This window comes from Pseudopodoces humilis, chromosome 3 (genome assembly GCF_049639895.1).
Source record: "Pseudopodoces humilis isolate 2021_Gansu_Grassland_sample_001 chromosome 3, ASM4963989v1, whole genome shotgun sequence".
Classification (NCBI taxonomy): domain Eukaryota; kingdom Metazoa; phylum Chordata; class Aves; order Passeriformes; family Paridae; genus Pseudopodoces; species Pseudopodoces humilis.
The window spans coordinates 100,373,076-100,398,403 of NC_142202.1; the positions used below are offsets into that span (position 1 = coordinate 100,373,076).

General features: G+C 37.2%; 1 protein-coding gene across 5 annotated transcripts in view; it reads left to right on the plus strand.

Annotated features, from left to right (window-relative positions):
• Positions 1-25,043, plus strand: part of LPIN1 (lipin 1) — an 82,490-nt gene extending 57,447 nt beyond the window's left edge. For all 5 annotated transcript variants that reach the window (XM_014251419.2, XM_088052718.1, XM_014251421.2 and 2 more), the window contains 10 exons: positions 1,988-2,057; positions 4,838-4,930; positions 6,247-6,320; positions 8,316-8,460; positions 11,799-11,947; positions 13,499-13,585; positions 16,395-16,547; positions 18,394-18,508; positions 20,536-20,639; positions 21,500-25,043. In XM_014251419.2, coding sequence (XP_014106894.1) covers positions 1,988-2,057; positions 4,838-4,930; positions 6,247-6,320; positions 8,316-8,460; positions 11,799-11,947; positions 13,499-13,585; positions 16,395-16,547; positions 18,394-18,508; positions 20,536-20,639; positions 21,500-21,659 — 1,150 coding nt within the window. In that variant the 3' untranslated portion in view covers positions 21,660-25,043. The remainder of the gene's footprint in view (positions 1-1,987; positions 2,058-4,837; positions 4,931-6,246; positions 6,321-8,315; positions 8,461-11,798; positions 11,948-13,498; positions 13,586-16,394; positions 16,548-18,393; positions 18,509-20,535; positions 20,640-21,499) is intronic.
• Positions 25,044-25,328: the final 285 nt, after the last annotated feature.

Here is a 25,328-nt window from a genome sequence, read left to right on the forward strand (position 1 = left end):
AAGGCTTGCCCTGAGCCAGTTTGAATAATTAATATTTACAGGGATATGTCAGTCTGCTTGCAGTCACTCAGTTCCAAGCAGTTTTTTGTATATACTGAATATTTTGCTAATATGCCTCTATGGAGTCATTGCTTTTCAAGACTTGTCAAACTTTATCCACTGAGTATGGGGCTTCCATTTCTGTAAAGCTGAGACATTATTATTTTGTATGTTTATATTGTTGGCAGCAGGGCAGTGCTGTGGTCTAAGCCAGATGCAACTTTTTGGGAGGTCTTCCTTAACTTGAGAGTTCCTTGCACCTTGCAAACAGTGGTAGAGGAGAGATCACAGCTTTGTTCTGCACTTAGAGAGGTTTGACTACCCTTAGTTACAGACATGGCTCACTCAAGGCTGATGTACCAGGTGATAGCTTGTATAGTGTATGCTGCAGCCTCACACTTGACCCCCTCTGTGGTCTGAGGTGAACCACTCACTGCTTCCTGACACTGTTCTCTGAATCTGATGGTAGTATCTGCCTACTGAATGTATTGGGAAGAGAAGGAGACCTTAGTGAGGATCTTAATGTCATAGTCTCTTAATGTTGTGTGAGCTTCATCTTCCCTAGACAGCGGATACAGTAATTGTGCTACTGTGTGCAACAAGAGTTGAGCCATGTTCAGCACACAATAGGAGGAGCTTGACATCCAACTGACTACAGCCCCTAAGTTTTAAGTAGTTCCTTAATGGAAAAACAATGGCTTATGCTGTGATAAAGAGGAATATAATAAGGAGTAATAAATAATAATATTATAATAACTAATAATAGCTGCATGGAAGCAGCCAGAGAGTTGTGGTCAACAGCTCTGTCCGGATGGAAGCTGGTGGTGAGTGGTGTCCCTGAGGGCTCTGTCATGGGACTGGTGCTCTTCAGTATCTTTGTCAGTGACACAGATGGTGGGACTGAGTACACCCTCAGCACATTTTGCAGGTGACACAAACCTGAGTGGTGCAGTGGAGCCAACAGAAGGAAGTGATACTATCCAGAGGGACCTGGATGAACATGAGAAAAGGGCCTATAAGAAACTCATGAAATTAAACAAGTTAAAATGCAAGGTGCTGCAGCTGGTTTGGGGCAATTCCAGATATGAGTACAGGCTGGGAGATGAACTCACAGAGAGCAGTCCTGTAGAGAAGGATTTGGGGGTTCTGGTGAATGAAAATCAGGACATGAGCCAAGAGTGTGTGTTTGCAGCCCAGAAAGGCAAATGTGTCCTGGGCTGCACCCAAAGCAGCGTCTAGGGAGGGATTCTGCCCCTCTGCTCTGGTGAGACCCCACCTGCAGTGCTGCATCCAGCCCTGGGGTCCCCAGCTCAGGAAGGATGTGGATATGTTGGAGTAAGTCCAGAGGAGGGACATAAGGGTGATCAGAGGGCTGGAGTGCCTCTCCTATGAAGACAGGCTGAGAGGGTTGGGATTCAACCTGGAAAAGAGTAGGCTCTGGGGAGATTTTATTGCAGCTCTTTAGTACTTAAAGGGGACTTAGAAAAAAAAGGGAGAGCAACTTTTTAATAGTGATAAGATACAGGGGAACAGTTTTACATGAAAAAAGGAGAGGTCTAGATTAGATGTACGGAGGAATTCTTTATTTCTGTAAGGATGGTGAGTTATTGGAACAGGTTGCCCAGAGAAATGGTGGATGTGCCATCCCTGGAAGTGCTTAAGGCCAGGTTGGATGGGGCCCTGAGCAACCTGATCTAGTGGAAGGTGTTCCTGCACCAGGCGGGTGAGGGGGAATTAGGTGATCTTTAAGGTCCCTTCCAACCCAGTCATTCTGTGCTAAATATCTGTGAGCATTCTTTGGAATAAAATGGGTCTGTTATTACTAGTGCAGGCCAGAGTTTGACCTGTGCTTCATGGCTTTGATCTGCCAGGTGGTGAATACCAGGTAGATTGTGAACTGGGACTTTGGGATAACAAAACAATGTAATTGTCTCCCTTGCATACCCAGGTACTACAACTGGACGACAGCTGGTCCCCTTCTGCTGGCAATGCAGGCATTCCAGAAACCTTTGCCAAAGGTGAGATTGAACATGAAGGCTGGTAAGAGAAGGAGTTTTGAAATTATGCTACTGATTAAGGGAGGGTAGATTCTCTTGTTGTACAAGAGAATCTACACATCAGTAAAATCTACTCACACATAAACATTTGTCTATCCTACGTTATGGCCTAAATAAGGACTAAGTTGGGTCTGTGAATAGTGTTTGTTTGCTAGGCTAAAGTTATGACAACTATTTTGAAGTAAGAAAACTTATTTTTTACTTCGTTAATATGGATTATAAACATAAATGATATTGACCCATGTTAGTGTTTGCTGTAGCTGAATACTTGGTGTTTATTTTCTGTTTTTTATGTATACATCATGCTAAATAAATATAACTAACCTCAGTGAATAAGCTTTAAGTACTAGATGAGGAAGGCCTGAAACTTGCTAGCTCTTTGTTTCTCTGTTGGTTGTTCATAATCTAGGTAGGTAGTGCCAGATAGCTTTGAGTGTGATGTGTGTGTTGGCTTATATAACTGTGCTGAAGAAGTTCAGTGCCACATGACCTGGTGGCACGTAGGTGCTCGTGACAAAAATACTGTAAATGTATATAAAGAAGTAGTATCACCACTATCACTATTTTGTGTCCTGTTTAATGGATTTAATGAATTTTTGAACCTAAACTTTCCTCCTGCCATTTGCAGCACTTTACATATCTTTGGAATTGTTCTGTGTGTATTCAAATGCTATCTCTGTTGCCATCACTGTGGACTAAAATTTTCTTAAAAGCCCAGAATACTCTCTGCTAATGTTTCTTAGTGCCACATTACCTCCGTATGCAGTCATGTGCAGCTGCATGGTACCACCCCAGTATAAAAAAAAATGAGCCTAAAAATCCCACGTGTCTGGTAAACATGGCTTGAATTTCAGAGATGTCACAGAGCCAGATGTTTTGTGCATTACTGCAAATGTTCTAGTAATCATAAAAGGTGGGATTCATCCCATGGAGCTCAAATGCCCACAGAAGGTACATAGTTATCCTACTCTGTATTTGTTGGGTGCTCACAAAGTGTGGTTCAGACTTTGATAGGTGCCTTTTGGGCCTTCAGTGGCAATAAAAATAATGTAAGGTAACTTCATTTTAAATTAAGCACTTTGAAGCCTGAGCCAGATGTCTTGGGTTTTGCCTAGGATGGATAAATGGAAAGTAGTGTCATAAATTATTTTCCCATAATATTACAGGAGATGACAATTCTTCAGCTTTATACTTAAGTCATTATTCATACAGCTTATCAGTTGAGAAAAATCTTCTATGAGGGTGCAATTCAATGTACTTGAGTTTTTTAATGGCTAATTTATATTCTGAATGCTGATAACTTTCTAGAGAGTTCAGTTTTAATTTAGTGGAGAAGACAGTATTTATAGTTGGAACAATCTGTATGATTGGAAAGGTTTTACTTGTTTTATGGAACTTCTGAAACTAAAATGACTCATTTATGTTATCAGTCATCCTACTGGTTTTCTTCCTGACTTGTTACCTAGAGTTTTAATTTGCTGTAGTAATGAAGCTAAGGAATTGAAATACTAAGATACTTTATAAATAAACAGTTTATGAAGTGTTTGAAAATGGAAGTTTTTGCAAAATGGATTCACTGATATTCTATAAAATACATTAAATGCACATCTAATTATAAGCATGTGAATTCCCTCCCCAGTAGTCTATAGGACATCTGCTTGAAGTTGTTGACGTGTTAGAGAATCTCCTTAGATTGTAGCCGTTGTTCTCAATGGTGTAACTCCATTCTCTCTAACTCCGTCTACTCCCTGTTTTTTGTCTTTTGTTTGAAAAAACTCAACTTTATTCCTCTGTCATTTCTTTTTTTTCCTCATATACTTTAGATAATATAGTGAAGAAAACCTATGGAAAAACTGAGGAATCCATTGTGCCACACATTATCTGAACACAGCCCACTCTTAATTGCCAAGAGTTCTTCGAATTTTTTTGTAAAATTTTTAAAAATCGTTAATCACAATCACAGCTTTCTTCTGGTGACCTTACTTGCAGTGGAAGCTATCAGCTCAGAAATAGTGGCCAAGCTGTTCTAGGGTACCAAAACCTGTGGCCACTTTTAACGTAATATTTTCCTGTTCCGTCTGTTGCTTGTCTCTGAGTGAAAGAATTTAGCTCCCCTTGTTATAATGCATAAGGCTCCAGTCATTATGGATATTCAAAGAAACTTTTCTACTGGTGTTTAGTGTGTAGAACCAATGAAAGGTAGAAAAGGTTTATAAAAAGAAACAGTTCTAACATTTTCAGTCAAATTCATAGCATGATAATTCATAAACTCATAATTCATAAACTCATAAAAGCTGGTAACTTGTTTGCTTTTTTCTAAGCTGGTGATTAAATACAAACTTTGTAAAAAACTCTCTTGCATGTCAGTTTGTTACTGTTTTGCATGATGCCTCCTTCCAGAAATAATTTTATTTTATGTATAATTTGTACTAAATAACTTAGAAACAGCAGGTTTTCCATTCTAGATATTATACTAACATCTCTTTATGCTTTTTTTCTTCTTTGATTTCTTTTTCATTTTCCTTTTAAAAATACCATAAGTATTCATGCTTAAGTTACTTCAGAGCAGCTCTGGATACCATTAGATTTTGCTTTAGTAGTATTTATGGTCCACAGACAGTATGTTTACTTTTATTCTATTTATTATCAGTTAAAATTGTGTGTTTGACACTTTTTCATTTACGTATGTCAGGTTGTCCTTTATTTTGGGCCTTTTTTATGTTACCATCCATTTGTCACAGGCAACTGTGGAATCTATAATGAGGGACAAGATGCCCAAGAAAGGTGGAAGATGGTGGTTTTCATGGCGAGGGAGGAACAGCACTATTAAAGAGGTAAGTTGAAGAAGCAAGCAGAGTTTCCTTCTAGTTGCAGTGGGAAGGCTGGGCATCTGTATATTCATCTGTCAGAACTTTACTTCAGAGAGTAAGTTGGTACTCAGTTTGACTGAGGATATATACATTAAACATGGTCTGAAGTCTGGTTTGTTTTGACTTCAGGAAGCTTTGGATCGGACCCTATCTGAAGCTTTTGCCTGGAGAGTTTTGGTTGTGCATTAGTTTTCGTTACGTAGATCTGAGGCAGTAGTATCTAAGGTTTTAAATCTCTGTTTGGAAGCCTAGAATCAGAGAGTTGCGCCACTAATTTAAAGTTTTCACGCAGATTACCTACCTTTCTGCAGCTTTCTTTTGATGGTTGAAGAGCAGACAAATTTATGAGTAGTGTGAGCTGTAAAACTCAGCAAAATCTAAGATGGCAAACTGATTATATCTATTGGTTTGAAAGTATTTTTGAGTTTCTTTTCAGAGCATTAGAAGTTGGTGATAACAATCTTAAAGTAATTAGAACATTAGAAAAGTGAAAAAAATAAAGCTTTATATGAAATATTGTTGTAAAACCTCTTCATATTAATTTATGTTACTGAAGCATTAGTACTTGAGGGGAGAAAGTGACTTCTAATACAATTATATGGTTGTGCCTCAGTCAAGAACTTCTTTAACTTTGCATGAAATAGCCATTGTACTGATGTGTGGATACGGGTTTCAGAGCATGAGATTTTTAGTTTTTCCATTTTACAGTTGTTTGAAGTTCTTAGGATTTTCTCTGGAAGCATTTGGTTATCTCTTGAGCTGTGGCAACTTTATGGAACTACATTAAGCAGTTTCACTGTTTAAAAATCTCGTAGAATGACTTTGATAGTGTTCAGCATCTACTCAAGGTTAAAGCAATTTAGAAAATTTTACTGGATTAATGATCTTAATGATTTTATGAAAAGTAATTTGTGGGGTTTTTTTTTCCTTCTCCTGAGTCATACTTTGTTTCTCAGGTGAAATTTAGCTATTTGAGGTGTATGAACTGAGTAACTATGGAGCTGATCCCAGAACTTTGAGTACTAGATGTTAAACCTGGTATTTCTGTATTTTTTCCTTGCAAAACTAAATCTTAATTACTCTTCTGAGTTTTATAGTTGCAGTTTTTAGTTCTTTGTACTGCCTTTATTCTTTAAGGTTTTTATTTTGCCTACAAACAAAGGAGACAAACAGGTTGTTGATTTTTACCAAATCTGTACAAGGCAGGATTTGATTTTCTAAAAGCATCTGCTTTCTGCTCAAGAGGAGATGCACAACTACGCATACTTGTATTTTTACAGGAAACAAAGCCAGAGCAAGGTATGAGTGAGAGTGGACTTACAGAAGACTCTTCACAGATGAGCAGGGCAAACAGGTACCCCCAAAATCATCTGTACCTGAAACAAGCAAGAGTTACCATTTAAAAAAATGAAAGTGAATTACCTCAACTATTTGAACAAAGAAATATTGTGCCAGTGAAATACTTTTAATTTGTTACTCCTTGCACGATGTAAATGGAAATAGGAGGTCCCTACCCATGGCAGGGCTGCAGACCTTGTGAGTGCACTTGGGCATTTCTGTGGTTTGGCTAGCAGCTCTGGGACACACATTCCAGCCCCTTGGAAACAAACTGTAATTGGAGCAATTCTCCAAAGATACATGCATTTCTCTAGTTTTTAAGGGAACATCATAGATGAATCCAAGCTGTTGTCAGATCCCAGTGCTTATTTTTTTTTAAATTTAGATTTATGGCCTGACAAATTAATTGGTTCCTGCATATTTTGGAAAGTTAAGGGACTTTCCAGAGTGTTTTTCACAGGCAATAGTAATAGTTTTCTGTTAGTTCTTTCCAGGATTGCAGAAGTCTCTTCCTTCTTGTTCTCCTAACGAATCACACTGTGTAGCCAGAATCTCAACTTGGAAGGATCCATAACATGAGTTGTAGCTTGCTTTGGAGTGATGAATTTGCCTTGTCCCTTTTCTATGCATATAGATCCTAATGTAAAGACATCTTGTTTGTGCTGGCTGCAGTTACAGCTGAAAAGGGCCAGATTCAAATATGCTTTATGCTCACTAAGTGAGATTCAGGGGTCACCCTTCTGAAACAAAGAGCTCTCATTCTTTCTGGTGGTCAGCAGTTTCAGTCCAGGAAAATCTGATGGAAGGAGGATTCCTCGTTCTGTAGGAGATTAGCTGTTGTCTCTGTTGCCTCTCTGAGACTGAGAACGAGAGTAAATTGGAAAGGCTGATTTTCTTTTTAAGGGTGACAAGTGGCATATAGGTCTGCTTCTTACATGGTTGTTTAAAGATAAGCTTTAAAGTGGGATTAAGAATTCAAGCAGACTAGATTCTGAAATTGGAGTTCTTTGTTTAAATTTTAACTGGCCGTAGAAATCTCGCATTAAAAATTTATTGTTTGCAAGCAAAATGCGGCAAGTGGGATGTTGAGTAAAGCTTTTGAGACATGTCACAAAGGATAAGATAGGCTTTTAAATGTTCGTAGTCATGACACGCAGTACCTTGATATTGGGTCAAGACTTCCTAACATCAAACAAAATACAGATGTGATTGAAATAAAAGACCAAATACTGATTGTTTTAAAGATTAGATTTGTAGGATCTGAAAGAGTTTTAACTTACACCTAGAGTGATAGATTTTTTTTACTGTAGGAAAACTTCCTTCCTGAGAAAGAATACCTTTAACAAATTTCTAACAAATGGTTGTAACAGAACAAAAGTAATTATTCCAATGTGTATTTAAACAGAATACTATGAGGGAGCTCAGGTTTTATGACTTTTCATCATTGTATTCTGAACAGGGTAATCCTGAAAGTCCTGGAAAAGAATAATTCAGTTATCTGAAATTGCTCATTGAAAGAAAAGGAGTTATTTTGTATAATAAAACTTCCACAACCTGCATTTTTTTAAAATTCATTTTTAAATTCTTTGGGAGAGGAGAGAAGAGGGAAAGAGAAAGCCAGTATTGCAAGTGTCTTCCCTCTTTTGAGAACAGAAGATTTTTTTTTTTGTAGTTATAGTATCTAATGGGTATTATTTTTTATTGTATGAGATTTTTTGAGTTAATATAGTAGACTAATTTATATTCATTACATTTAAATAATGAAAACTGTTGTTATAGCCATTCACTTGCCTATAGCAATCCAAGTTTGAATAATGGGGAATGTGTGAATGAAAATTCGTTTTTTCATTGATATATTAAAACTCATGATATGAATGACCTCCTGTGAGACAGTACTTGGTAGCAGAGAATCAATGACTTATTTGTGACTCACTGTTAATGCATTTTTAATGGATACTGAGATGCATTTACAGAGACGATAACATCATTTTCTCTGTGTGCAATGTTCCAGAATAAAAGATGAATCTTCTTCAAGCGATGAAGACCCTAGAGCTGCCAAACAAAACCTCGGGTCATTACAAACCAACTCCAGTCATCTCTCATTATTGTCTGGAATCAGTTACAAAAAATCACTTCGACTCACTTCTGACCAGCTTGTGAGTTAATTTTACATCCTTGTCCTGAAATGTCATTTCTAATAAAACAGGAACCTCTACTGTTATTCAGGCTTCAAAGCTTAATTAGCTCTTATATTTTGCATTTAATTCTGTCTCGTTATATTTTTCAAAGACGCCTTTTCCCTTCTCTTTTCTGTATTAAACATGAATGTTGTTCCTTGCAGCAAGTGCTGGGGTTTGGAGATGGGATCTCGTTTAGAAAAATATCAAAATTAAATTACCAAGTGTGTATTTGTCTCCTGAGTAAGTGTATTGGAACTACAGCCTTTCTTGTAGTATGTGAAATGTGTGTGTATTAACAGGCCTCTCTTCTTTCTCCTTCCTCTCTTTTCCTTTTCTCTCATTTATAGGCAGATAATCACATTTTGCATAAATGCAGTTTTCTGTTAGTAACTTCTGAAAGAGCTGCTTGTGAATTTATAATGAAGCCTGGCTATTGATTTTTTTGGAACTTACTAATTTATTTGAAGCCAGTTCTCTTCGTCTGTAACAGAGGTGTTTTGACTAATGATGACAAAACTGTTGCAGTTTTGTGTTCTGTACATTTCATTTTGATCCGGAAAAATGGGCTACAAGAAGAAATACTTGTCATCTTAGGTACAGATAATTAATTTTCTGAAGGAAACGCACATGAGGCATACAGCATTTAACAACCCATCACTCACTGCCTGGATAATTTGTAAGAAATACAGAGTTTTTCCTAAAAGACAGATGAGATGTGTTGGTTATTTTCTGTTGCAAAGAGAAAGCAGGGATTATACAAATAAATTGGGACTTTTCAGTTTCAGAAACCTTGCAGAAATTAACTGAAGTTAAAACTGCTCTTAAATTGGTTTCTTGATGAAGCAGTGGGTGAGATTCATCAGTTATCTATGAGTTCTGTATTCTCACCTCCTTTTCACTTTTTAGCTGATTGAAGAGTTGCAATGAAAGATAATGAAGAAAAAGATATACTAAGAGTATTAAATTCCTGCAGGTCTTGGGAAAATGAACAGCTAGGTTCTCAAATAGAATCAAATCAGTAGCCTCTTGTCCCACATGTCACAAAGTGGCACAGGAGACAGTGAAGGGCAGCACTCCCAGAAAGTGGGAGAGTTAAGGATAGTTAGTGTAGGCTGAAGGATAATAGTTCATGTGGTGTGAGAGGTTGATTATTGTACAAAGGAGGTGTAAAACTGTAGAACACAAATCCCCCTAGAAAAGGTCTTGATTAGAGTTGATGGAACTTTTTCTTACTCACATTTCTCTGCATATGTATCTGGCTTTCAGAATGGGGAGTGCCCATAGATGGTGCCTATTCCATCATCTGTTACTGTTTATGTGAACGTTTGGGGATTTTTTTTTTTAAATTTATCTCATTGTGAAACAGAACTTTTTTGTTTATTTGTTTTGTTCTTTTCTGTAAATCAATGCCTAATATACACCACACGGGGTAAGCCTATGCTGTTATTAAGAATACCTCTACTGAAAGCAATAAAATTCAGTGTGACCAAATTGGGTTGACTGGTTGGATGCCAGGTGCCCAGCCAAGGCACTCTGTCACTCCCCTTCTCAGTGGGATGGGGGAGAGAACATAAGGTGGATAAGCAAAGAGAAAAACAAGTGTATTCTCTACTTCCCACTAGTGAGGGATGCTCAGCCACTTCCCAGAAAGCAGGGCTTCAGCTCCCTCCGGTTGGCAAACATTGTAAAATAACAAATTCCCCCCTTCCTTGTCCTTTCCTTAACTTTTATATCCGAGCTGATGTCGTATGTATTACTGTCATGTACAGTTAATAATTGTATTTGTCCTGGTTTAGGGCAAATTTGGGAGAAAACCTCTGAATGGGGTCCCTCCAGAAAGCAAATTCAAGAGGCCCCTCCCCCAACTCGTTTGAGAAAAAGATTTCCTTGGAGAAAAGTGGAAAAAAAATGTTTATTTAACAGAAATTGAATACTATTAAACAATAAAATCCCTTGCTCTTTGAAGGGATGGCAAATACAGAAAAGTCCTTTTCATGTGGTGTAGCTCAGCTCACTCAGGTTCTTATCAGTCCCTCAGGTGCTGGAAAGTGCCAAGGCCCAGGTCCTGGTAGGCCACAGGCGTGAGCTCCCAGGGGTTTTCAGCCCAGAGCAGGTTTGAACAGATCCAAGGAAAGAAAAAGCAGTCCAGGGAACTTCTCTGCCTCAGCTGGCTAAAAACTAACTAAAAGCAAAGGAGAGCTCTGTCCCGCTGTCTGTCCATGCTGCAGATAGCACAGTCTGGAGAAACATGCAGGAGAGTGAGTGCTGTTTCTGCAAACAAACTGCAGCTTCTTTCCCTCTTCACTCTTGGAACCAGTCTTAAAGGTGCAGAACTTAATATGTAACATAAACAGAACAGATGACTGGGGATACAAGCATCATAAAGTCACCCCAGAACCATATGGAATATCCCTTGGTTAATTTGGATTATCTGGCCTGGTTGTGTCCCCTCCCAGGATCCTGCCCCTTGATGGGGGAGGAATGTTGGAGAGGCAGACCTGGTGCTGTGCCAGTGCTGCTCAGCAGCACCCAAAACTCCAATGTGTTACCAACACCTTTCCAGCTACCAGTGCAAAGCACAGCACTGCGAAGGCTGCTGTGGGGAAATGAACTCCAGACCTAATATAATTTCCACCCCTTATTCCATACCGTTTGTATCATACTCAATTTCCACATAATTGATATATCTTCTAACTGTTCGTTGTATTTATTTCTCATTACTGAAATCCCTCTTTACCCACAGATACCACTTAACTGCATTCTTAAACCACCTCTATACCAAACATACATTTTATGAACTACTCACCCATCCTTCCATAGATAAATATTACATATTACTTTCCCATTTCTTGGGCTTCCTCCACCCCTCCAGATTTGTGACTTGGGCTGTGTTGCATCAGGATGGGTGGTCAGGACAGGAAAGCAGCATACCTGATTGTTGGGCACCGACACTGGCCTGGCTGGGGTCATCATCCATCATCGCATTTCCCTTGCTCCTTGCAAAATTCATTCTTCATCAGTTCATGTCGTTCCTGCTACTTTGCTTCCTGCAGCATACAATTTACACCACAGTTTATTTTTTCCCTAAGGTTAAATCTCTCTGAGGCACATACTGGGTCTCCCTTGTGCATTACCCCCCAAACACACCCTGGTCTTTGGGCAAAAACAATCCTACAACTGGGTTTGCCTTTATGGGAGGAGAAATCCCATCAGCTTCTTTATAACACACCAAGGCAATGATCATGTGCAACTTTTATACTCTGTCCATTTCACATGCTCAGTTTGTTGACCGTTGTGCTGATAATGTCTTTCAGAAAAGCTTAAAGCTCAAGAATGGCCCCAATGATGTGACCTTTAGTGTTACAACCCAGTACCAAGGCACTTGCCGCTGTGAGGGCACCATTTACCTATGGAATTGGGATGATAAAGTTGTTATTTCTGATATTGATGGAACAATCACACGGTGAGTTCATGAACAGGCAAAGACACTATATGCAAGGATTTTCCCCTTTAGTTTAAAGAAAAACATAACAGGGAATGTTAATCACAGAATCTTCATATACCAGTGTTCTGGGAGGTTTTGTTTCTTGTTTTTGGTGTTTTGTTTTTATTTTAAATTTGGCTTTCAAACAATACAATGTTTAGCTGAATTTTTAATTTAATAGACATATGCCATATGTGCCCATTATTTGTCACCTGTTGGTGTTTTGTGGTAGTATTTACAGTAGTATTGGAGGATCTTCTGCAAAATCCTAACCTTTGTGTTGCATCACACTTATGAAATAAGGAGCAATTAAAAGGAGTAATTAAATATGAAGGAATAATTAAAAAGAAGAAGCTGGTGAAATTTGCTTTAAATGGCATTTCTGGGCATTCTAGTGATAGGCATTATTACTTGGAAGACTAGATTCCAAAATCAATGTCAGAACTAGAATCTGGTGGAAAGTTTCAGATTAGCACTTTGGGTAAAACTCATGGTTTTGGTGTGACCAAAATGATTCACCGACTTGCTGGTTTCTATTTATTTAGTGTATTTAATGCTGGGAAAAATATTTGTGCGTGGAACAGGGAAAGCATGAAATAAAAATACAAGCTTTGTCTTTTGAAGTGAGATGTTTAATTTGTTTTAAAAATTACTTTCTTTGAAAATCAAACTTAGCTATAGAAAAAGAACAAGGAAAAATAATTTTCAAGAGCACTCTGAGGGAAATTAAAATACTTGAAATAAACTGAAACTCTCTTCTTTCTTGTGATTTATCCATTGTATGTCAAACTTCTCATTTGGTGCCAATGTAAATTAACATCTCTCTCCACTTTGCTTTCTTAAGCTTCAATAAAGTGTGTAGGATCTTTTCTCTCTGCTATTGATCTGCCCAGAGATACTGAATCACTTCACCTTACAATGCCAATGAAATCCATTCTAAGCCACTGCACAATATTTCTTCCTCTAAGATGGAAGTTATTCAGGGTCTGGGACTTCTTGCTGTGTATCTTTACAATGCTTAGTCAAGCAAGATGCTCATTTGCACTATTCATTATTATAGCGTAAATAATTTTCTCTCGTATAAAGCAGGAAATACATTGAAGCCAGAATGAATATTTCTTGTTAGTTTATACCTGACCAACTCCAGGCTTAATGTGGAGAAACTAGTTGGAAGTAAGCTAGAATGTGACTCGCTTCATAATTTCAATTTCCCATAAACTTCAGTTATGGGTAGGTTTGGTTTATTTAGAAAACATTTAACATAAACCTCAAAAAATATGCTTGGCACTGGCGGTCTTGGCACCAGAGGCCCCATTGATGACCTGTGTGCTGTGACTCCCATATTACCTTTTGGGGCACAAGCTTATCCATGTTGGGACACAGCAGTAATTTAAACAACAGTCCCTTACAGAATACATTATTTTCATTTGCAGCTACCCAAGTAAGTTAGTGGAATTTGTATTAGACTTGACTGTTACTATAACTATGGGTTTTTTTTCAGTTCAGTTATATTGTTTTTCCTTTATTCAGGTCAGATACTTTAGGTCATATTTTGCCAACTCTTGGCAAAGACTGGACACACCAAGGGATTGCGAAGTTGTACCATAAAGTGAGCCAGTGAGTATTCAGTAAATCTGTTTATGCATCTGTGACTTCTTTGTGTTTATTCATTTGTGTGTAAAAATTTAAATTTCTCCAGGCTTCCCTTAACCTATAAGGGTGACAATTTCATCAATATCTTGTCGCTTCAGTGATGCTTACAGAGTGTAAACATCTCCTGCACGATATCCAGAGCAAAAGCTGCTTTGTGATAACAAAAGCAAAAGCCCCCTATTTGTGAGTGGTGATTGCTCTACCAACCATCCCAAACAGATACAGACAGTTCCCAAGACTGCAGTAATTTGAATGAGTTATGCAGTTGCAGGAAGTGGAGCTTTCTTGAAAACTGGGAATTGCAGGAGTGTTAATTCCTAAGATGGTAATTCACCTTCCTTTCACTCCTTGTTGAGGAGACTGTGAAATGCATGAAGACACTGTCCCAGAGTGGTCACTGTAGTTGGAATTCTTCTTGCTGAACTTGTCTTACTTGGAGTTGTGCAGGGTTGGAACCTAAGACATATGGAATGAATCCATTTGGGGGGGTTTCCCTTTCTTTCCAGTGAGTAGAAAGGTATTTCAGTGAAACAGCTTTGATTTAAACTGTCTAAACATCAGGCTTCTAGTCAAGCAAGATAAATCTCATCCTTAAAGCACAGCATAATGTCTTGATCTTGACTAGAAATCTATCCATTTTGGATACTCACTGCTAATATTATTGTTGTTTTATTTGTTGTATAAATAATGAGCTTCAAAGACATTGATGATGATCTTCTGCTGATTGTATAATATTTATTTTATTTCTGTATGTAAGTGTTGCTAATCTGTTGTTAAATTGCAAGGTTAGGAAGGATCAGTTTTAAAATATTTGTCATTGGTTAATTTTGAGAGCAGGTGATAAGTAAAAGTTGCTTAAAATGCAATTTAAGGTTATTGGAAGTTAGTAAGGACCATGCTGTGAAGGGCTTAAGGAAAAGGCTTTAACCTGGTAACATCAGTGCTTTAGCTGCTGTATTATAGCCCAATAATGGACCTGCACTCATGTCTGCTGGTCCAAGGTAATAAATATCTTCCATGCCACTGGAGCAGATAAAGGACTTGGATTCATCATGTTTACTTGTGGCTTTTGCATCCTATGTAATTCTTGGAGAAAGATGGGCATCTTCAGAGCATAGCTCAATATACCTGGTATCTAAGCATGTTCAGAAAAAAATATTTTTTCCCCATTAGCTCTTGAAGAAGTATCAGGAAACAGTATATCAGCTATGCTTTAGGTCAGTTAATGTTGTTAATATTATATCCAGGTATGACCTAGAGCAATTTATTCCAAAACAATGGGGATGTTTCCTCTGATGAATATGAGCAGGAGAGGAGCAATTAGACTGTACCAGCTCATGTGTGGTGATGTGTGGAAATGCCTCTAGGTGAGCAAGGCTAGTGCAAAAGTACAGGTGTACTGTTGGTTCCCTGCATACATTTTGTAATGTAGTCAAGCCATTTTGTACACCAGAAGATCAGAGGCAGTGTATGGGGATTTTTGTATTTACCCATTGAGAGAAGAAAATGAAATGAGGAAAAATTAATTGATGTCTGAACGGGATCAGATGAAGTATCCGATTTTGAATTTTTACAAGGAGGATTAGTGATTTCTGTTTTCTTCTGCTGCAAGAATGTCAGCTTTTCTTACATATTTAAATTACCATAAATGTTTGAAGAGCCTCTGGTACACATCACAACTCTCCTCTTAGTTAATCTGGTTTGTTCTGTGTACTAGAGTTATGCTAAGGTTCATTTATTGCTTTTTGTTTTACATGGGTGATGAATTTTAAATTATGGATGTTGGAATCTAAATTATGCCAGAGACGCTTGTCTGTGCATTAGACATAGTCCTGTTCACAGAAAGGACTGGACAGCTTGGGAATTCACATGCCGAGTTCTGTGTATAACCTCTGCATTACATTTGGTGAAAATGTTAATTAATTTTTTTAATTGCAGTTGTTATTTCTGTGCCTGCCAGCATTATCAGTTGTTAGGGCTTTGATGATCATAAACATAGGGGAAAAAATAGATTTGACTCATGTTGGTTTTCAAATTACTGAGTTAATTATGTCGTGGCTAGATATTACAGCTGAACACCATATAAATGCTTAATAGTTAGAGCTAATGACCATGCATGCACTGAATACAGTATTTATTTTACAAAAAGTAATTTTTTAACAGGAATTGGAAAGTAAGCTGCTGTTAAGCTGAACTAATATCAGATAGGATTCTGTTCTATCATTAACAGAATCAAAGGCAACCTGTGACGTATGCCAAAACTTTCATTTCAGTGTCAAGTTAAAGATTACTTCTCATACTGTGTTTTGAAGCTCAAGTTGTTCCAGCTTGAGGAAATATGTTACTGCTGCACATTTTTTTTGCAGAGGCTCGAGAGGCTGGAATGAAACACTGTTAATACAACAAAGGCCAATATACCATTGTCTGCTTTATGCCAAGTGTTTTCCTCTTCGCAGATGTCTTTTTTAGTTAATTTTAAGGACAGTGGTTCCACCACACAGGGGAAAGGTAACCACAAGGACTCCGTGTCCTGGGAGGAGGAGAGAAAAATGATTACTCTTTCAGTGTAATCACTAAATGCACCAGGGCTAGGTGGGTTTCAATTATCCAGTTCCTGGTATAAATGTTTTTACTCCTTTTAAATTAAGACTGGGTTAAACATAAGACTTTAACAGCCATGATTTGATTCATGTAAAAGTAACCCCTAAAATTATTAATATCTAAACACCTGCTTTATTTTTACAGTAGTTTCTTCTTTTATATTTGCTCACAGAAATGGATATAAATTTTTGTACTGCTCAGCACGAGCTATCGGAATGGCAGGCATGACCAGAGGATACTTGCACTGGGTCAATGAAAGAGGAACTGTGCTGCCTCAGGGGCCAGTTTTGCTGAGTCCAAGCAGCCTATTCTCAGCTCTTCACAGGTAATGCAATTTTTTTTGTAATTGCTTTTACAGAGAAGGAAACTCTGAGGTTGGTGGAGGCTGAATTATAAGCTTTTTAAAAATACTTGAAATAATTCCTAATTTAATATTTTTTTTACATATTGGTGCAAAATTTAATTAAGAAGAAATTTTGTTAAAAAAAGACCAAAATTCAGTAGTTACTCAATATCTGTTTTTTACCTAGTTTATATCTTAGATGTATATTAAGTCATAGCTGTGTTCACTGTTTACTAGTAGTTACTGCTTGGTGGCTTCATGTGTTTAACATTGTGTGTTCATATTTAGCTATGGGAGAAATGTGGATGTTTTCATAGCAATTCCTCTTGTCTTTACCTGTAACGTGTTCCACTTGGCATAAGTATATTTTTGTGAAAGGCTATTTCTTGGTGGGTTTTGAAGAAATTCACATGAAAATGGAATGAACTTTTTGTATGCCTGACTGCACTGTGGGATTCTGTGAAGACAATGTTATCTTTTCTATGTGATGAACTGTGGTGAGTGAATAATAACAGCACAGAATATGAATATCTTACTTTCTGCCTAATTCAGCAAAGCATGTCAAGTGATTACTGAAAATATTTTAAGCTGTTAAAAGCTGCTGTGACAGGATATATTTCCTTAGAATTTTTAATAGAAGGTTGTTCAGATGTTCTCCTGATTGAGTGACATGCTACAGGCTGTCTTAGCAGTCATGTTCTGAATATAAGAAACCATGGAAGTATTACAGTGCGCTTCTCAGACTTACTAAGTAATAGATGCAATGAAAGGTAGCTACTGTTATTTTACACTCCTTGTATCTAGAAATACATTTAAATGATACTCCTTTCGGTGTCTTGTTTAGACTAAGTAATGCCCATCTTTCAGTGTAGACTATTGTAACTGCTGAGGTGTGCAGGCAATAAATGACTTCACTCTTTTATCCATAGATTTAATCCTTGTAGTTTTGAGATCAGATGTGTGTGAGACTGAGGAAAGGTGGTTTTATTAATCTTTTGCACATTCTCAGACATGGATTTATACATGGATCTGCTGTTCCAAAGGGCTGCTGTACTCCTATGAAGCTGCTGTACTATTCACATCTTCCTTGACATATGTGTTGGTGCTAGGATCTTGGATTCTGAGCTTCTTAAGTGCTTTTGTGTCAAGCTGGCATCTTCCTATGTTGTGGGAACTCCAGACTCTGCCACCTGTTCAGTCCTCTTGCCAAGAGAAGCTGTTGTGAAAGGGCTTTTGCCCAGAGATGAGAACTCCTCTGTTCATTAATGATTTCTCTATTCTGTAAGGAGCAGCTGAAGAGAAATAGAAGATTCCTTTATTCCTTAACTTTTGCTAATCAGCAGTAGTGGAGAACCTGACTGTAATTCTGTCTTAACAGGCTGAGGTGCTTCTAGCACATATGGTGATTGCAATCCTTTTAAAAATAATTTTTTTTAAAAAGCACCATAAACAGTGAGGGCTAATATAATCTATGAATCATTCTGCAGTTCTCAGGAGGCACTTTACTTGATAAGAGTTTATGCCTCATAAGGATTGATTTAGCAGCTGCTGCTCCCTGTAATCCGCTATCTTTGCTCAGTAGCCATCATTGTAATGTAGGTTTCAATAGAAATTACCTTGTTTTGGAGGATTTATTTACTGTGCCCATTATGTAAGCTTGGGAATTCTGATTTGTCTTTATGAGCAATCTGAGTTCTAAATAATTTATTGGAGAAGGGTGAATGCTATGCAGTAGTATCTAGCTAGGTGAAAATGTTAAATAAAGAATATCAAATGGTTTGTGGTTATTTCATGTGTATTTATTGAGATCCCCTCTTTATCATTTCAGGGAGGTCATTGAAAAGAAGCCAGAAAAATTTAAAGTTCAGTGTTTGACTGATATCAAAAATTTGTTTTATCCTAACACAGAACCCTTTTATGCTGCTTTTGGAAACAGACCTGCTGTAAGTAATAGCTGAATTCATTTCTATTGCAGAGAACAGAAATGTTGCTGTTATTTCATGGTTCTGTTGTATTAGAACCTAGAAGCTTTAAATGAGAGTTAGGAACATTTTATTAGGCCCTGTACAAAAGAGGTTATTAAGGTTCTTCCTCAAAAATGTCGTGATGTAAGATTCAGAAATGGAAGAGCAGCAAAGCAACTATGTTATATCTGCATAAATTATCAGTTAAGCTTGTGTAGAAACAGTGGTCTCATTTTAATCCACATAAATACAGTGTTAGTGAGATACCTGTGGTCAGACAGAAAATATTTCAGATTAATATTGGTAGGACTTATACTTCAAACTCTAAGTAAACTCAAAGGACCTTGAATGTCCTATTGAAGTCAAAAGATTCTACTTTGTATCCAAAGTGATACATTGGACATAGAAAAGGAAAGACAGATCTCTGAAATGCATTGGAAGACTGGATATTTGGGCTATAGAAGGCTTCTTCTCTTGCCTTGGACCAAAGAGTGCTGTTATCTCAGCAAAGGAAACTGTCTCATGGGCTTGGGCTGAGAGGGATCCCTGGCAATCCCTTCTTTAAAAGCATTATGAGGTCCTCACTATCCCACTGCTGTATTGAATTGTTACTTTATAGGCAGCTTAGTTTTTATTACCAGGGCAGCTTTAAACATGTGATTATGAAATAACATTGAAAAAACTTCTGTGATGCTGTATTATGGATAATAACTACCTCTAGTTCCATTTTTTTGAACCTCAGGGAAACATGTATTAAAATAATTATTTTATTTCAGTAAAAGTTCAAGTAAAACAGTAAGTTACTGTATCTAAAGTAATTACTGGTAGCTCATTCCCATGCTTGGTGCCAGAGTGCAGGCTTCAGGTGTGTGAAGTGCCATGGACTTTGTATAGCTCAGGATCACAGCTTTCTCAATTTTCTACTGTGGGTTTTCTGTTCTTTTTCTGGTGGTGTTTCTTTTTCTGTTTGTTTTGGGTTTGTTTTGTTTTTTATGGTTTTTTGTTTGTTTTTTGTTGATTGATTAGGTTTTTTGTTTGATTTGGTTTTTTCAAGAACAAACTCAGGGAAATTTCTGTACACATGGGTGTTACAGGTATAGACAGTGCATGAACTGCCATGATGCTAAATTCCTGAAGTGACTGCTCCTCCCTTTTGTTTAGTTACTTTATTTTTTTTTTTTAAATAAAAATAAACTTTTTGTTTCATTAGCATTCCAATTTTTCAACATCTTGGCTTTTAAAACCATGATTTATATTAGCAAAATTGAAATTGTTTTTGCTCTGATCTTTTGAGAGATATTTTCAACTTCGGTTTTGTCAAACTTTTCTTCAGAACAGGTCAAAATTTCTTTATTATTTCCCTTAACAATCTGAATTTCTTAGAATTCTTAATTCTGACTTCTAATTGTACTTCCCATAACCGTATCTGCATTACCTGCTAGGGCTCACTGCTGCTGTTTTGGCATGTGTTTCTTACTTTCCCTTCTTTTCCACTTGCTCTGACATGGAGTATGGCATATGAATATGCCACAAATCTGAACTCAGGAGCTAAGTGGTTCCTTTACAATCACAATTGTGTTACAAATTTTGTGACCTTGTCCTTAAGAAAAGTAATTCCTGTTTATGTGTCAGTTACCTTTTAACCTCTGTACAGTCTTGTGACATACTTGGTACAACGCACACAGGACATCAAATATTCTCTGAAAGAAGAATGAAGTTACTGAAAAAATGAACATGATTTTGATTAACAGTTTAAACTGAAGTGGCAAACTTCTTACCTAGCAGCAAATTGTCTGTTTCATGAGCATTTCATTAGATTGACCTCATTTGTAACATAATGGAGAATTTCAGGCACACAGTAACTAGGAAAATTTAGTATTGGTTCTGTGTAAATATGTTCTTTTGTTCTGTGTAAATATGTTCTTTTGTGTAATATATTACAGAAAGATTGCACATGATTTTGCAAAGGCAGAAACATGATTTTTCTTCTTTTATATTCTTTTTAGGATGTTTATTCATACAAACAAGTGGGGGTTTCTTTAAACAGAATATTTACAGTTAACCCCAAAGGAGAACTTATACAAGAGCATGCAAAGACAAACATCTCATCGTAAGTAATCTCTTATTCCTAACACTTTATGTACTAAATTAATTTGCTGTGCTAACTTATGACTCAAGTTGCCCAAAGAACCATTCAGTTTTAGTAATTAAAGATTCCTTAGAATACTTGAAACAAAACAAGAAAGATTTAGAATAAAATACAGACTTTCCACTTCCCTTCAGTTATACTGACAAAAAGAAATTCTTTGTATTTAGTATAATATATTCCATCTACCTTAATCATGTAAAAGATTTAGAAGTGGATGATTTAGTCTGCGTAAAAATGAGACTCACTAGTTTTCTGATGCCACCTGCCTTTCCCATGCCTTTTCAAAGTTTCCTTTTCCTGGATCTCCTATCTAGAAGATCCAGAAAACAAAATCTGAAGAGAGCGTCAAGTGCTCCCAGCAAGATGCTTAGGCACTGGTAACCCCTAACACTGGAATGGCTTTTAGTAATGTTAAGTGTTTGTGCCCTTAATTGAAAGGGAGCCATATATGTATAAAATACAAATAATCAGTTGAGAAGGGAGCTGGTTGAGCCAAGCTGGACAGAAATGGAGAAGCAGAATGTGGTGCTTGAATATTTTAATAGACGATCTGGGTGTAAAATGGCACCTGTTTCTCACTAGGTAAGTATCATTTGTTAGAATGAACAGATTAGAATGAATTTCTTATCTTAACTGTGAATCCTTTCTGGAAGCTGGGAACCAAAATGAAATTGAGTTTTATTCCTTTGAGGAGGGTGACTTTTCCATCTTGTCCAATTGTAAATGCAGTCATGCTTTAGTGGTTGTGAACTTAAAAAAAGTTCAAAATAAGATGATCTGAAATGGTTCAGCATTCTTTAATTTTTTTTTTTATTTTCCAGCTATGTCAGACTCTGTGAAGTCGTAGATCACATTTTCCCTTTGCTGAAAAGAAGTCATTCTTCAGACTTCCCTTGTTCTGATACCTACAGCCAGTTCACCTACTGGAGAGAGCCTTTGCCACCATTTGAAACTCAGGATGTACATCCAGCATCATCTTAACCCCATCTCCAAATTGTTGGTCTCACCTCAAAGAATGGGTTGCCTTGTGTTGAAAGGACACTGGATTTTGCTGTTGACAGTTCAGTTGGAATCTGTGAAGTTGTGAGCATTTGTATTCTGTTGTGAGCAAACTTAGGAATGCTTTTTCATACTTAGTATGTTTCCAGACAAGAGGAGTCTTTCTAGGAATAGGAGCTGTGTTTCTAAGTCCTCAAATATTTCCAGCTCCTCAAATTTTGCCATGCACTTTCATTATATAAGGTCAATTAAAAGTGCAGTGATGTTGGAATTGCAGTTAAACACGCTGTAAGGTTGTGAAGTGATCCCATGTCTGTTCTGCCTCACTGAAGCCGTCTTCTATCCTGTCAGAACCCCTTGCCAGTAAAGGAGCTGAAGGTGCTCACCATTCCTGTTATTTGGTGACACAGACAGGGATTGCAATCTGTATATCAACATTCTTCTCTCTGAAGGAGCAAATGAATTCTTCCCATCTCCCCTTGCTTAACCAACAACTGTTTGTTTAAGAGTTAATTACTGGTCTAGATCCTCAGCAGATGTAAATCAGTGTAGGTGTCAAAACCAATTGAGCTGTGTTTGATTTATTCAGTTTTGACATGGGACATTTCTGAGGAAATAAATTATGTGTAATCTAAATAGAAAGTAAATTAAATAGGATGGCCAGATTATTCCAGTCTTTCTCAGTTTGAGAACTATCATGTTTCAAGAGTATCTTTTTGGATCATGGTAAGTGTGCAAGTGGAAGATACAGGCCACTGTGGATAGTGCCCACCTTACTGAAGGGGGTGATTTTCAGTAAACACATTTTTCCCACACACAGTGTGCTGATGTTGAAGATTTGTTACTGAGCCAGAAATAGTAAGGATTTTATCAAAATGGAATAGTTTTTTTTTAAATATTATTTTGGTTAAAATGTGAATTTTGATGCTGGTGAATGATGCATCTCAGGTTTTTACTATATGTATTTTTTTGCTTTGTTTTGTATCATAAAGGATGGATACTTCTAGTGCAATTTATTCTCCTTTAAGGTAATGAAGTCTCCTCCTTTTTCTTTCTTTTTTTCCTTATTTATCCAGACACAAGCTGTAGATACTGTTTTTGACAGCCTTAAGATTGAACTGTGTGCAATAAAAGCAACACTGTGGATCAGTTGATAACATTTTCTAAATGGTCTGCCTTTACACAATGTGGTACTTAAAATATGGACTCCAGGTGCCCCCATGCCAAATAATTTGAAATGTTTTGTAGTTAGGAAAGAAACTTTATTTTTCCTTTTGAAATATATTGAAAAGTTTAATTGCTTTCTGAAATGCCGAAAGGGGCATCATGGGCTTCTATTTACATTGTATTTCAGTATGAGTACACTGGTGGTTCACAAGCTGTGGTCTCTGCCAGCTTGTGAACAGAGGCTATGGGTACGTGTTTTGCAGCTGTTTTTTAGTGTTTTCACTTAAGAGTTTAATAACGGGAAGGCAGAGTAGTCCAGGAGAAATTTTAAGATGCGGTTATGATTGGTTATCACCCAGAAACTTGGAAATGGCTGCTCTGTATCACATTTGTTCCATCTTAACAAATTCTGGTTTTGCATGTCAAGAGTGATAGCTATGTAGATAGGACGGTAACTTTCTGGTAGGGATTTTCTAAGTTTTACTACGGAAGACTTTATCTGGGATGTTGGTGGGCCAATTTTTGATTTCTCTGTGCCTTCAAAAGTAATGAAAACAAGTGTAATGCTTTACATACCTGCAGCGTGCAGTGGAGAGCCCTCCCCAAGTCTTCCTTTCTCACAAATATTGCTACTTCAGGCAATGTAAATGTCCACTTTGGACATACCAGGATTAGACACAAAGAAGAAGAAATGACTGTTTGACAACCCAGAAGTGATTGTGTTCTCTTGAAAATTTAAAGGAAATGCAAATATCTTTTTACTCCAAGGTGTAAGAAATATGGGGTGGATTTTCTGAAAGACAATCAGTGGGAATTGCAGATTGCCAAACTGAGATGGTTGCATCTCTAGATATAGTCACACTTTAATTATCTATTAATATTTGTCAACAATGATTGAATATATGGGTGAATGTACTAGCTGCATCCTGTTTAAATTCAGTTTTGGTAAAGGCCTATTTCAAGCCATTTGTTATGTAAAATATATAAAATAAAACCAACCCTTCTCTTCAATGAGAGGCTGTCAGTTTTGTGGTTTTTAGTAATAGTTAAAATCTGTTTTCCCAAGATACTACACACAGCAACTCCCATTAGAAAAGATGGACCCTGAAAGCTCTCCACAAAGCCTGTGATATATTTATTTATAACTTAATAAGTAGGGAATCCAGGGTAGTTTGTTGCCTTTAGTATTTAAAACCAAATGGTGGTGTGAATAAGGAACTGTTAGAATTCTGTGAGATTGTGGCCACAGTGCACAGGTAACCCTGAGGTGCTGCAGAATCTGTCCCAGAGTTTTTAAGATTTGTTTAAACAGGGTTATGGCTGACTTGATCTAGTGTTGGTAACCATCTGCCTCAAGGCTGAAGTTGGACTGCATGACCTCCAGGGGTCCCTTCTGACCAACTTTTCTGTGATTCTGTGACATTGAGCACTTCACTTCTGGCTTGCTGCATCCCCTTTTGTATCCAAAATTGAAATATAGCTGAACAGTGTCAGGAATGTGTGTTGCTGTAACTTTTATCAAAATTAATGACAAAAAAGAGACTTACATGAAAATCAAGGGTTTGACCTTCTAGAAACATAACCATACATTTCCAGAAAGTATAAGACATTTTGATTTGGTAGCTGAATAATTTTAACACTTTTAAACTGCGTATATATTCTTAATTCACATAGAAGAAAAAAAAGGTATGGTTTAAAAAATTGCTACTCTTTCTGTGAAAGAAAAAAATCAACTTTGCTTGCAGTGTAATGCTGGTTTTTGTTACAGAAAGACTATGTTAACATAAGTATGCAGACATATTAAATCACAGTATATTCTATTCATACAATACACAGAAACTAGAATATGCAGCAGTGAGGAGTGACTAATGTTTATTTTCTTGATGCTGATGACCACACCACTCTAGCTGTGTCATGGGAGGGAAAGAATGTTGCACTTGTGACATTAGTTATGCTGAAGATAAAATGTTACTGCTTTAATTTGGGGAAGGAGGAGAAAGAGGTATTGGGTATTTTTTATTTGTAGATACGGTTTGTTATTATTTCAAAGCCTATTTATATACAGTATTTGCTCTGTATATGTATGTGCTACTGCAGTTATGGAAATAGTTTTAACACTTAATTTTGATTTGCTGAATGCAACAAGGGTAGAAATATATATTGTAATAAAGGTGGAAATAAATTTTTTCCTGACTTTTCTATTTTTCTGTATTATTTGATGGCCGATTGGTTTTGCAGAACTGCTGAACCTGTAAAGCATTGTATCTCCTGTCTCCATTGCCAGTTTCTTACTGGAGCTGTCCAGTGTAACTTACATTATTTTTGCTGTTCAGCTCTGGTGTTTTGCCCAAAGCCTTTTAAAACTGAAAGAGTTTACTGAGGGAGATGGGGCCAAAATCTGGGCTCTGGCTGTTTTGGGACATGGGAACAGCGCCTTGGAGCCAAGAGCAACCAGGTGGAAACTGGAGCAAATTGGAGCAGTCA